The following is a 12522-nucleotide window of genomic DNA, read 5'->3' on the forward strand; positions in this document are numbered from 1 at the left end:
ATTCCTGCTCTCCTTTGAAGGTGTTCAGCCACTTGAAGAGACTGGGTTACATTGTGCTGAGATTCCACCCCAGGTAACCAGTTTGTTCTTTCCATTATGCTGTTCCCCTGCTTTCTTTCAGCAGGTCCCTATTTTGGTTTTTGCTACTCATTTGCTCCATGACTTTGGACAAGTCACTTCATCTCTCCCTGGGATTCTTGATCTTAGTCTTGTCTAATAGGACATTACTGGTTGGGGGCATGGGCTCTCTCTTAACTTTCTGTATGCAATGCCTAGCCAAGGGGGCCCTGATCTCATTTGGGATCTCTAAGCACAAGTAATCATGGCAACAATGATATTATGAGACAGCATTTACTAGGACCTGCAGTACTTGGATCATGAACTCCTTGGGGACTTGTTTTGTTGTGTTCATGCAGCGTGGGGCACAGTGGGGTCTTACTGCAATGCAAACAACAATAGTAATGAAGATCTGCCTGCACTCTCCCCTGCCAGGCTCAGTCAAGGTCCTCCATGGTCCTTCAACTTCAACTCTTCCCCCTTAGCCCTAAGTCCTTCTAAGCTTTTCCCTGTTTGAGCCTCCAGACCCTCTGGGCCAGCAGGCTGCAGGGATGTGTAAGTAAAGTGGCCTCTAATGGTGCCTTGCATTCTAGCCCTGGGAAGGTTACTAGCCGGAAATGACACTGCAAACTCTTACTGTTCAGCTCCTATGATGACTGATGTGAATTGGGTGCATGAATTAAAGGGAGAGGGCAAGCAACTGCAAGCAAAGGGCTGCTGATTTTGCCTTGCTCTTGCCTACTGTTTCCAGGCCCAGGAAGAGGTTTTGATTGCTTAGTTTCGCTGCGTGTCTGAGCTGGAAGGATTTGCTAACACCCTTCCTCCTCCCCCACACACATTCACACTCTTTTTCTCTGCCTGTCTCATTGCAGCGTGGTCCCATCCTGGTATGAGAGGCAGCTGAACCTCGACAGTCACTGCAAGAGCTCTGGGAAACACCATCGCAAGAGGAGGAGAAGCTCTAGCCCTCGGTAAGGGAGATGGCCCCCGGTGGCTTGCCTTACAGACAGACCATTTTTCACACTTCGGTCCATGCTAAACATGTTTGTAGCCCGTTGCCTCTAAGGGCAAGAAACAGGCATAGCCCCCAGCCTCTGCAAGGTGCTGAATATTGATCGTCGAGCCAACCATCATGCATGGGGGAACAGCTGTCAGGTGTCCAGAGGGCCAGTCAGTTATCTGGAACAAAACTGAATTCTGGATCAGTTCACAACCCATCATTTACAGTTTAGTAATATCCATTCATCCTTTTTACATTGCATGCTCTCTTTCTGTCTTTCACTCTCTTCCCCCCCCACCATCCTATCTTTTCCTCCAGTGTATCCCAGGCCCTGACCCATCTGTCTCCTACGTAGCTGTATTGGGACAACATTTCCTGTTCCTTCCTCCCCAGGTGAAGCAGTGGTGTGTCAGTTCTGCCCAAGCATTGCTGGGTTCTTAGCGGACCCTTTGCAAAAATTGTCCCTCACCACCTTGTACTCTTCACCGGGGGTAGATTATCCCTGAGGCCTGTGTGCTGATACTAACATAAAGGAAGATCTCTGCAATCCCCGAATGGAAAGAATCACTATATGAGAAGGAAATTGGTGCTGTGTCAGATGTGGTTAAGCTGTTCATGACAAAGACTAGGTTTTCTGTTTTATGCTTGTACAACTCCTAGCACAATAAGCCCTAGCCCATCTATGAGGTCCCTGGGTGCTACCTGAGCACAAATAATAAAATACATTATTACTATTAATAATTAACAGAGCTTCCAGCAGGTGGCAGCACTGTCTCAGAAATGGACGATGACAGACAGGTCAGCCCAGGGCACTCGGCCTGTGCGAAACGGCTAGTATTCACTTCGGATTTGGATTTGGCCGATTCGGGGGACAGTGATCCGATTTGTTGATTTGAATCACTCCTGAATCGATTCAGCCAAATCTCCAAATCAGCCAGGCCAGGCCCATCTCCCACAGCCCGGCAATGGCTGCCCTCCCCAGCTCCCAGCACTTGTTAAAAAAAGAAAAGCCCCAGTTCAGCGGGTGCTGCCCCTGCTGTCCCAGCCCGTCTCATGGCTGTCCCACCCACCATGGTTCTGGCCCTTTAAGAACACCCCCCCCCCCCCTGTTTCGGCCCCTTAAAAACCCCCCCCCCCCCCCGACTCACTGGTCCTGTTCCTACTGGGTGGGGGACGATCCCCGCTGCCCCACGCCATGTGGGAGGGCTCTGCACAAGCCCCCTGAGGCTGCTGCCGGAGCGGAGAGTCCTGGGGCTTTTATTGGGGTTTTTTTCCGTAAAGGGCTGGAGCTGTCCCATGTAGGGCACCCGTAGAAGGGCTGGGGAAGTTGGGGGAGTCGGGGGGCACCCCCCCACACCTGGCGGCACCTGGTGAGCTCCGGGGCTTTTTTTTTTAAACACTGGGAGCTGGGGTGGGCGGGAGCAGCCGTGGGGGGGGCTGGGGAAGTGGGTGGGAGTTGGGGGGGCTGGCAGGGGTACCCCCATGGTCCCCTCCCCAAACCCCCTCCTGCCCTGTCCCTAGTACTTAGCGGCTCAGAGTTGGCTGCAGCTCCCTGCTGCAGCCACTGGGGACTGCCCGAATCATCACAGCTCTCCAAAACTTTTCCGAAGATTTGGAGAGCTTTGAATTGATTCAGACCTTTTAATTGGTCCCCTGATTTGATTCAGAGATTTGGCCACCGAATCTGTCCAAATCTCTTTCAAATCCAATTGCCACCCAAAGCTTTGCACAGCCCTACAGGGCACCCCTATCAGAGAAGACACCCCAAATATGTCAATGCCCTGTGGATTATGGTGAAGTTTAAGAAAGATGCAGGAGGCAAAATGCACGTTTTTGTAGTAGATTCACACTTCTAGGCACCTGAGATCAGATCATTTGGAAATGACAAATGACACCAGTTTGGTACTTTCAGTTTTATTCCCATTGGATTTTCTAACTGTATGTAAACCTACTCCATCCCACTGTTTCATTTGTTAGCATCTGCCCAGGGGGGGCCAAGCCTGGAGGAGTGGAGGTGTGGGTGGGTCCTACAGGGCAGGACAGAGGGGCAATGAAAATTTTGGTTGGGAACCAAAACTGGAATAGGTTTGGGGCCTCGGCGGAGCATTTACAGAGCTGTGTGGCATGTTTAGCACTGTGTTTGCTACTCCTGTTTGACTTTGGCCAGCATTTTGGAAGTGCCAAAGTGCAACAGAGTACTTCAGAACAGGAAATATCTTACTATAGTGCAGAAGATACACAACTGCTTGCGTGGGCTACTGATACCACAGGGCATTTATACATATCTTTTCACGCTGTGATGCGCTGGAGATCTGATGCGGCGCCAACGCGATTACTTGAGTCTGCTCCCCATGAGAACTGATGTGCCCTGTGCTGCATCGCATGCAGTTGTATAAGCCGCGAAATGCATGTCAGCGCACAGAAAATGGTGGTGGTGTACTTTGAAATAAAACACCTTTGATGTGTTTTAGTTAAAAAGTGTGCTGCCACTCTTTTCTCAGTGCTGATGCATATTTCGCCGTTTATACAAATGTATGTGCTGCAGTGCCAGGTGCCTTTAAAAGTGCCTGGTGCTGTGACACAAGCATGTGTACTAATTGCCCATTGTTTTTTTTTCTCTTGCTCATGAGACCCAACTTTGTTTCCATTATCTGTAGAGAGGGCAAGATTTGAGTAAGGGCTTTGTGGGAGCAAAATTCTGACTATGAACGGTCCCTTCCACACTGCCCCACTCCTATTCTTGTTTTTAGGGTACTAGACAAGAAGCAAAAAGCATTGGGAGACCCTCTGGAAGCTGAAGAGACCCTGGAAAAGGCCAGTGAGGTCCAGAGAAAGCCCAGCCACCAAGCCTCCGATGGGAGCTGTTTGTCAGGGAAGTCTAAAGAGTCAGATACTGGCGTTGAAACGGGGGATTCAGCCCAAGTCCCTGCTGAAATCACACAACACAGTGCATCTCCCAGCCAGTGCCAGGATAAGGCTGGAGACTCAAGTGAGGCTGCTGAGGAGAGCTATGATGGTGCCCTCTCATCCCGCTGGGACTTCTCCAGAATCATCTTCCCCAACATGGCATCTGACCATCCATGCACCTTCCTGCCCCAGCCTGACAAGAGGCTTCTCCCAGAGAATGTGGCAGTCCAGGAAGTGGATGCCACCCATTGGCGTCAGCTGATCAACCAGAAGCATGAGAAGCTGTCGCAGAAAGAGCGGGAGCAGCGGGAAAGGGAGAGCCGGTACAAAAATAGCATCAATGCAGACAAGGAGGTGAGGTGTTGCTCCAACTGGCAGGAGTACAAGTTGCTCCTGAAGCAGAGGAGGCAGCAGAGGGCGAGGAGACGGCCATCACACCTGTGGGATCAGGCAGTCACCCCGCTGGTGAAGCCGGATGAAGTTGCCTCGTCAGGTACCTGATTTAGGAGAAAGCAACTAAATGTAGGATGGCAGGGCCCCAGTGGGACCACATGATTAACATAGATAGACAGTGCGGGGAAGGTTCAGCATCGGCCAGGAGGTGGCAGTAATGGCATGGAGCGGAGAGAAGGGAAAGCTCTCCTGAACACCTGGCTTAGCTGTGAACACGAGGAGTTTCCTGAGTGGTGAAAGCCCCATTGTGTGGATCCGGGTGAACCAAGCACCAAAGTAGCCCATACAGGCCAGGGGCAATGGTGGATGGAATTTGCCATCTCTCCTTCTGTGACCCATGAAGCTGCTCTTTTCTCTAGCAGCAAGGGGAAAAGAGTTGGGCTATCCTTGCCAGTGCTGAAACAGCAGCAAGTTAAGGGGAATAGATGTGGGAGTAAAAGCCTCTGACATATCAAAAAGAGGTCTTGGAGATGCCGACAGGGGTGCTGGAGGCAGGTGGTTCCTGGCTTGGACTGAGCTAGAAGGAAGCATAGAGAAGTCCTCGCAGACAGAACTGAACAATCTGATCTTTTCCTGTTCGTTCTCCCCCAGCTGCTGTCCTCCAACAGATCAGTGTGCTACAGCCCTCCCACATCCTGGATGGAGCCTCCTGGTTAGTATCAATCATGACAGCTAGGAGATTCTAGCATGCGCAGGTCTGACTGAACATAACGTCTTGTCTCTCCTTGTGGGGTCTGAAAGATGTTCTCCATAGTGACTTGGGAGCTGTCTAGTGTACCAGATGCCTTATGAAGGGCTGGTATGTAGCTGAAACTCTGCGTGTCTGCTGCAGAATGCAGCAACACAGCACATATGCTCCAGGCTGATTATCACTTGGTTGTGTTAGCTCTTATTACAATGCTTGGGCAAAGTGCACTGTGCTGTAGCAAACCCTTCACATCTTGAATTCCACTCTGCATTGACTCCTGTGAGCCTTGTCCAGCGGTCTAGTTGCCTGTATTTACCTAAAGCTGAGCGCTTCATTAGGGTGTGTTGTGTCCCTGCAATGATGCTTCCCACCCAGCTGCAGCAGTTGATTAAGATTTAAATATCTAATCCCCAGGACTTCCAGCTGCATTCCTGTCTGGGAGAGGCTGTCTGGGGCTTTTGCATGGGACCATAGGGCAAAGCAGGGTTTTTCACCAATATCTTTCCCCAGTGGGGTGATGCAGACAAGTGTCCCAGCAGCATAATCAGCATATAAGTCTCTGCTGCTTTGGATGCCTACAACGAAGGCAACAGAAAGAGAGCAAGGTATGAGCTGGCCTATTGCAGACCAGGTCTGGCATCAGGAAAGATGGGAAGCTTCGCAGACCCCACAGGTGGCTGTTTTGCAGAAGGAAGATTCTGAATGGCTCTGGAGGACTAAGGGAGTGTTAAGGGGCTGAAGCTAGACAGACCTGAGGCCTTTTTCTCTTTGCTTCCATGCGTGGTGCAGACTCCTGCAGTGTGTCATTTGGTTCCTGCTTATCCAATCATCTACAGGCTGCAGGAGGACACCAAGGATATGAAGATAGACTTTGATGTGTACCAGGCAGATGCTGTTGCCACCTTTAAGAAAAATGACCCTGGGAAGCCTTATGCCAGGATGTGCGTTCGGAGGTATGGGCTCTTGTGAACAAATACAACTATGTGCCTGAATTTAAAGTACAAGAAAGAACTGGCTGATGCTGTGGCAGGCTCAGGATACTGTCCTAGGCCCTGGGTCAGCCATGAGCTCAGTGCAGCAGATCCCTCAGTCTGTATAGAGCTTGTTTGGACTTTTGTGGGGCTCCATATGGGGCCAGGGGTATCTTGCCCAGAGCTCATTGCAGGCTTGGGGCAGCAGGGTTATGTTCTGATTCTACTGTGCTAGCTGCTGCTTTGCTTCAGGACGGTAGTTGCCAGCACTGCCTCTAGCACTAGAATATGACACTCAGTTGCTTAACTGGTGCATAGTTCAGTCCCTATGGCCTCTGATGCATGTTACAATTCAAGAAGTGGTAACAGGTTAATCGCACCTTAATTAGTAACCCAGCCACACATGCAAGTCAGTTTTAAGGTGTGATAACAGAGTAAATGAGCTGCAAAGTTATTCTGTGTACAATGTGGAATAACTTTGTCTTGTTTGTATCCTGCCTTAAATTGAATGTTGCCACCCATGCCGAGGACCTGTCAAAACACCGTGTACCACCCAGCTGGATGGCATACATGGTTTTATAGCTCCTGGCATACAGAAACCCTGGCCTTGGGCTGCAGGAGCCCAGTGCTGGGCTGCCTGCTCACTAGGATTTGTCAAAACCCTGTGGGTCATCTAGCTGGATGGCATGCATGATTTTATAGCTTCTGGCACATGGGGACCCTGGCACCAGGCTCCCTCTGCACTGGGAGCTGTAAAACTGCACGTGCTGCCCAGCTGAGCAGGACATGTATTTCTACTCATCCCCAGCACACAGGGTGCCCTGGATTGGGCTTTAGCAGCCTGATTCTGGAGTCCCTGTGCCCCCCAGCTGGGGTTTTGACAATCAACTGATTGTTGGCTGGGGCTGGGGACCAGTTTGGTTCCCAGCCCCCAGTCAGCTTATTGTAGACATCTCAGTTTCATTTTGCTGGTGCAGGGGGAGCCCAGTGTCATTATCTTGGACTCCCCCTTCACCAGCAAGTAAGATGTGATTGAGATCTAATCCCCAATCCAAAAATTGCACATCCTGCCAGGCATGTGTATGACATGGCAGGAAGTGAGATTGTTAGGATCACAGATTAGATCTCATCGCTTAAAGTGAATACCGGTCAGGGGCCCATATCTCTTAACACTGACACTTTAACCTGTTGCTCCTCTGCTGTGTGCAGTCACAGCAGAAATACATCACAGGTGCAGGCAAGGAACCAGTGCAGCTGGTCCAGTACTCAAGCACTTATGAGTTAGCATTGCAATCCCTGCTGTGAGAACTTGTACAGCGCTATTGAAGAACAGATAGACTCTGCAGACAACCACAAGGGAGAAAAATGCTAGCCAGATTTTGAGCCTGCCAGCCTGGATATCTGTCCCACACAACGGAAGTCAAACTTTATTCATCTGGTCATTTGCCAAGAGCCCATGAGCTGCAATTAATTGGCAGAGCATGGAGCAACCTGCAGCTACACTTATCTTCAGCACAGGGGAGTAGTTCTTGTATGCCCTGGTGGCCTGCCTACTTAGATTCAGAGAGGTTCAGTGTTAGGCTTTAAAAGTTAGAAAAAGACTTTATGACCATCTTCTCTTGAGGATGCCCTGGTAGATGTGAGGGCCACCTTAGTGCTAGGATTGATGTGCCTTTGCTGATCTCTGAGTCTCAGAAGTTCCCCATGAAGTCTTCCATTTCTACACTTTGAAAGACAGTATTTCTTCCCTTCCCTTTCCAGGTTTGATGAGCAGATCCCATCCTTGCGAGCAGTGAAGCAGCTGGCCTACCAGAGCCAGGATGTCCCTGTGGTCTTTGCCTTGGTGGACAATGGAGATGTTACTTTTTACTCATTCAAGGAATTCAAGCTCCCGGTTGATGTTTATCACTGAAGCTGCAGTCTCTTGGAGAAGTGGCTTTTGGCAAAAGGAGGAACTACTCAGGACCTGATCCCTTGATTCATGGAATGTTATACTGGTGAACGACGTGGGGCGGGGCGTGGTGAGTGGTGACTGCCCACAGGTGCCACCGGCAGCATCGGCGGTGCTTCTGTCGGGTGCACTGCTAATCTCAGTGGGTGCACCTGCACCTGTGTGCACCCCCTACATGTAGCCAATGGTTATACCACACAGAAGCTCTGATAACCAATTAACTTGCAGAATGAGGAGATACTTAACCCATTGCTCCAGACTTCAGCCACCCAGGGGCTGACTCATTCATAAAAGCCAAATATAATTCAAACAGCCAAGCGCCATCTCTGTACAGCTTAGCTGGGCGTTTCCTGATGGGAGCACACACTGTTTTGTTCTTTAAGCCACTGGTCCTCCTGCTCTGCCCATGCCCTGGACCACTTCCTCTTGTGTCCCCCAGATATATTTTGCTGTTCCCATGGACCATTAGAACAAGCTTCACTAATGACCCACATCGTATTTTGAGAGCCACTGACGTAGGCCAGTGTGTGAAGGCAACCAGGCTGAATGGTTTGAGAATCACTCTTGGCTGTCAGTCAGACTCGGCATAAGTTAATGAGGTCAGTACTGGACTAGCAAGGCTCTGTCACTCAGCTGCGTAGATGCCCATCAGATAAAATCCTTAGTTGTCATTTGGTGTAAAAAGAACTAAGTCACTGCAATAAACCTCTGCCACAGGAATAATGAATCCAGCTTTGCTGTGGCATATATATGATGGCAGGAGACTGCAGTCCTGTGCCTGTCAGTACCAGGGATCTCAACCCTGCAGAGACAAGGGAAGCATTTTGTGAACCAAAGGTATCACAAAAAGCCCTAAGGCACTTTGGAGGGATGTCCTAATGTTGTACTGTAATGTTTGCATTAAAATGGGATGATGCCGTGTTGCAATGATCCATGTCAAAGCTACAGCATGAACATCAGCACCTGATGTCAACACATCTAACAACCTTGGTAGGTTGGCCCTCTGTTTCCATTTGATGTCATCTTTCCTAATGCAGGTGGATGTTTCTCTCTCAAGCAAGATGAGCTCATGTAAGACTCCCAGATCCTTCATAAGCCATGTAGTTCTCTGGCTTTTGCATTCCAGGCTGAGAACCACTCTTCCATATCTTTGAATTAATCCCAGGCCTCATCATGGGGATCAGGACTCTCCACCTGGATATTTGGGTGCCAAACATGCTTTAACCTCTGTGCAGAAATGCCAGCGTGACTAGTGCCAGAAAATCCTGCTTTGTGGATAAAAGGACTCAGCGCTGTTAGGCTCAGGGTGCAGCTTTCTTCAGAAGTGTTATAGAAAATATTTTAGATGCATTTTATTTGATAACCTCTATTTGGATGATTTGTTGTTATTTTTGCCGGAGGAGATTTAAAGGCTAAAGTATTAAAAGAGCCTTGTCCAACTATGCAAGCTTCTGAGCGTGGTTATTTCATTGTCCTTTGAAGGAAAATTGTCAGCAGTGCCTTGTCCTCTGAGACAGCCGCATGAGGAACCACACTGTTACTGAACATAGGCAGAGAGTTGCTACGAGTCTGTGTCTGGTGATTGGCCTGCTGATGCTATCTATGGCTGGGATGTTGTCAGCATGGCACATCTTCCTTGTGTGGTGTCTTGGATACCACACCAAAAGGTCAGGGTGTCTTGCCCTCATTGGTTTATGTGGCTCTGTGCTTGTTAGATCATCAGCCAACGGTCTGGGCTGCTATATAGATACCTTAACATACCCCTTTGTAACTGCTGGAAAGGAATATGTTTTTTCTCTGCCTTCCGCCTGCCAGACTGCTTAAAGGCCTGACTTGGTGGTGGCTCCGTTCTGTTAACTCAGCACTTTTCTTGTACATCTCAGGCAGTGTGGGGAGAGCTGAGAACAGGCAGAGCAAGAAGAGCTACAATCAGATCCACAGGGCTTGAGTTTATCCTTAAGTTAAGTGGATTCAATTCCCGGTGACTTCAGTCAGCACTGCGTATTCCTACACAGTAGTAGGATTATATCGGTGGACTCTACAGGAGCTTACTGGATGAGTTTTGCTGGGGGAAGAGACTCCCTGATTCAGCACAAATCAATTGTAGTTTAATAACCACTGTGGGGAGGATTGAGAAACAGCAGGACCGTGGCTCAGCAGTGGAACTTCAGCTGCCTGTCCCAAAGGGGAGTGTGATGCTGACTGATGGCCAGCTTCCCATTCAGCCTGTGTCATGGGACAACTGGATTTTGCAACAGGGTGGCAGCAGGGAGCTGGCAAGAGGCATCTTAATTAAAATTTCTGTTTTGACCTGTACTGCTGAAAAGTTGCCTCTGGCAGGAGACTGCGCAAGGGGCTGTTACAGGGTTGTAACCTTTTCTTATGCTGCCAAGGTGTGACAGGGCATCAAATGGCATTTTGCAGCAAAATGACCCACTGGCACATTCTTTCCCGACATGTTTGTGTTCCCTGGCGCTGGAGCACACGCTGTCGCCCCAGCACCATTGAGAGGCAGCCAGGCAAACCAGGAATGGTTGCCATCCACCTCCCAGCTGTAGGAGTTCCAGTTGTGCTAGACCATAGTTATGGTAAGCTATAGTAAGCTATGGTGCCGAAAAGCAGTATGGGAAAAAGGGGCCTCCTGACCACTGGATAAAGAAAAAAATAAACGTGCACTAATGAACAAAAAGACATTGAAGGGAGTATGAAAACAGTAGCTACAAACGTAAAAGTTGGAACTTAACTAATGAGAATGCAAGCGTGTGAACTTGGCAAACAAAACAATGAACGTCTTGACAGGTGAGTGGGCACAAGATGGCGAGGGTGGGGGAGTGGCACGCACATGTAAATACAGGAGCCGGGAGACCAGTTCCTTGCAGAGAATTTGGGGAGTGGGAATAACATGTGGTGTCTCTACTGGTCAAGGACAAGCTTCTCCAAGTTGGGCTGACTTAATCAGACCAACTCTCCAACGACCATAAACGTTTCTGAACTTTTGTCACCAAGTACATTTCCGAGTTGTGTTTTCTGCAGAATCTGGAAGATGGCTGCTAGCGTTGCCTGGTTTTGTTCAATATCTTCATCAATGATCTGGAAGATGGGATGGAGCGCACCCTCAGCAAGTTTGCGGATGACAGCAGGCTGGGTGGAGTAGCAGATACACTGGAGGGTAGGGCTAGTCTCTTTGGAGAGACTTTGATCAATTGGAGGATTGGACCGAGACAAATCTCATGCGGTTCAATAAGCACAATGCAGAGTCCTGCACTTAGGACAGAACAATCCTGTGCACCAGGAGCAGGGTGCCCAGGTGTGGGACCAGTGAGCTGTTTCTGAATCACACTGTTGCAGGAGCGATAGGAGCTGGGCAGCTTGGGCGGCTTCTGAAACGGATCCTTTATCTTTCCCACTGGCTCCGAAGCCTCCGCTCACCTTGCAGGCTGCGTGGGCCAGCTCCTGTCCCACCTATTACATGTCTAAGTGGCAGGCAAGCATTTAAGTAGACTGCTATTCCACTTTGCTCGAGTCACTTAAGATAAAGGTATATTACAAAAGTTATAGGAAGACTAAGACACGAAAGGAGTGAGAAGGAGGTCTCCACCCTTTGCGTGCATGTCCATTTAAAAGGCTCAAGCAGGGTGGAGCAGGATTCAGTTCAGATGCCTCAGCACCATGTAAATGGCTGCTCGGTGGGGTAAGATCAGGTCCGACGCGCTTTGGCACCCTGTCCGAAACCAGCCGTGTGTCTGCTGGTCGTTTCGACCCTCTGAACCACCCATCCTTCGGAAAAGGTCCAGTTCCAGAGATGCCATCTCCCTCTGTAGGTGATTAGCAGTGTTAGTTAGCACCCTGGGAGGGACTGGGTACAGTGGACAAGAAGTTAAATATGAGCCCATTTGTGGCAAGGAAGGCTAATAGCATCCTGGGCTGCATGGAGAGAAGCCATAGTTCCCTTCTGTTCTCCGAGGGGAGACAGGCTGGACAGGTGGGGATGCCCTGGAGCTGGGAGGCAGCCAAGCCCCTCAGTCCCTTTATCCTCAGGTGCCTGCACTGGGGTGCTGCCTCCCCCTCCACCAGCCAACCTCCCAACCCAGGAGCGGGGCCCTGGGCCCGAGCTCCCTGCCCTCGAGCTCAGGGGGCGCTGGCAGCGCCTCTGCCCCGCGCGGAGGGACACGGCCGAGCCCGGAGGCGCGCTGCGTCAGCTGCAGGTGCGCCCAGGTCGCAGGGGGTGGGCGGGGCCTCCACCTCATGAATAGTAATGACCCTATTAACATGTCCGGGTTGAGTCCCGGCGGCCGCGTTACCGGGCGGAGAAACATCTCCCGGCGGGGTCTCACTGGAGGGTGGGAGCGATACATTATTCATGAGCGGGCAGGGCTGCCCGTGGATTGGCCGGCCGGGGAGGGAGGGGCGTATCAGTGCGTCCTAAGCGCGTGGAGTGGGCGTGGCCGCGCGCACCGCCCCTCATTTGCATGTCCGGTGAGCCCCGCCCCGTCCC

General features: G+C 50.4%; 1 protein-coding gene across 1 annotated transcript in view; it reads left to right on the plus strand.

Moving 5' to 3' along the window:
• TSEN54 (tRNA splicing endonuclease subunit 54) overlaps nucleotides 1-9469 on the plus strand; it is a 15173-nt gene extending 5704 nt beyond the window's left edge. The window contains 6 exon segments of the mRNA XM_006018266.3: nucleotides 21-73; nucleotides 930-1028; nucleotides 3808-4457; nucleotides 5009-5069; nucleotides 5942-6058; nucleotides 7838-9469. Coding sequence (XP_006018328.2) covers nucleotides 21-73; nucleotides 930-1028; nucleotides 3808-4457; nucleotides 5009-5069; nucleotides 5942-6058; nucleotides 7838-7988 — 1131 coding nt within the window. The 3' untranslated portion in view covers nucleotides 7989-9469.
• Nucleotides 9470-12522: the final 3053 nt, after the last annotated feature.

The sequence above is a fragment of the Alligator sinensis genome, unplaced genomic scaffold (assembly GCF_000455745.1).
Source record: "Alligator sinensis unplaced genomic scaffold, ASM45574v1 scaffold400_1, whole genome shotgun sequence".
Lineage (NCBI taxonomy): Eukaryota > Metazoa > Chordata > Crocodylia > Alligatoridae > Alligator > Alligator sinensis.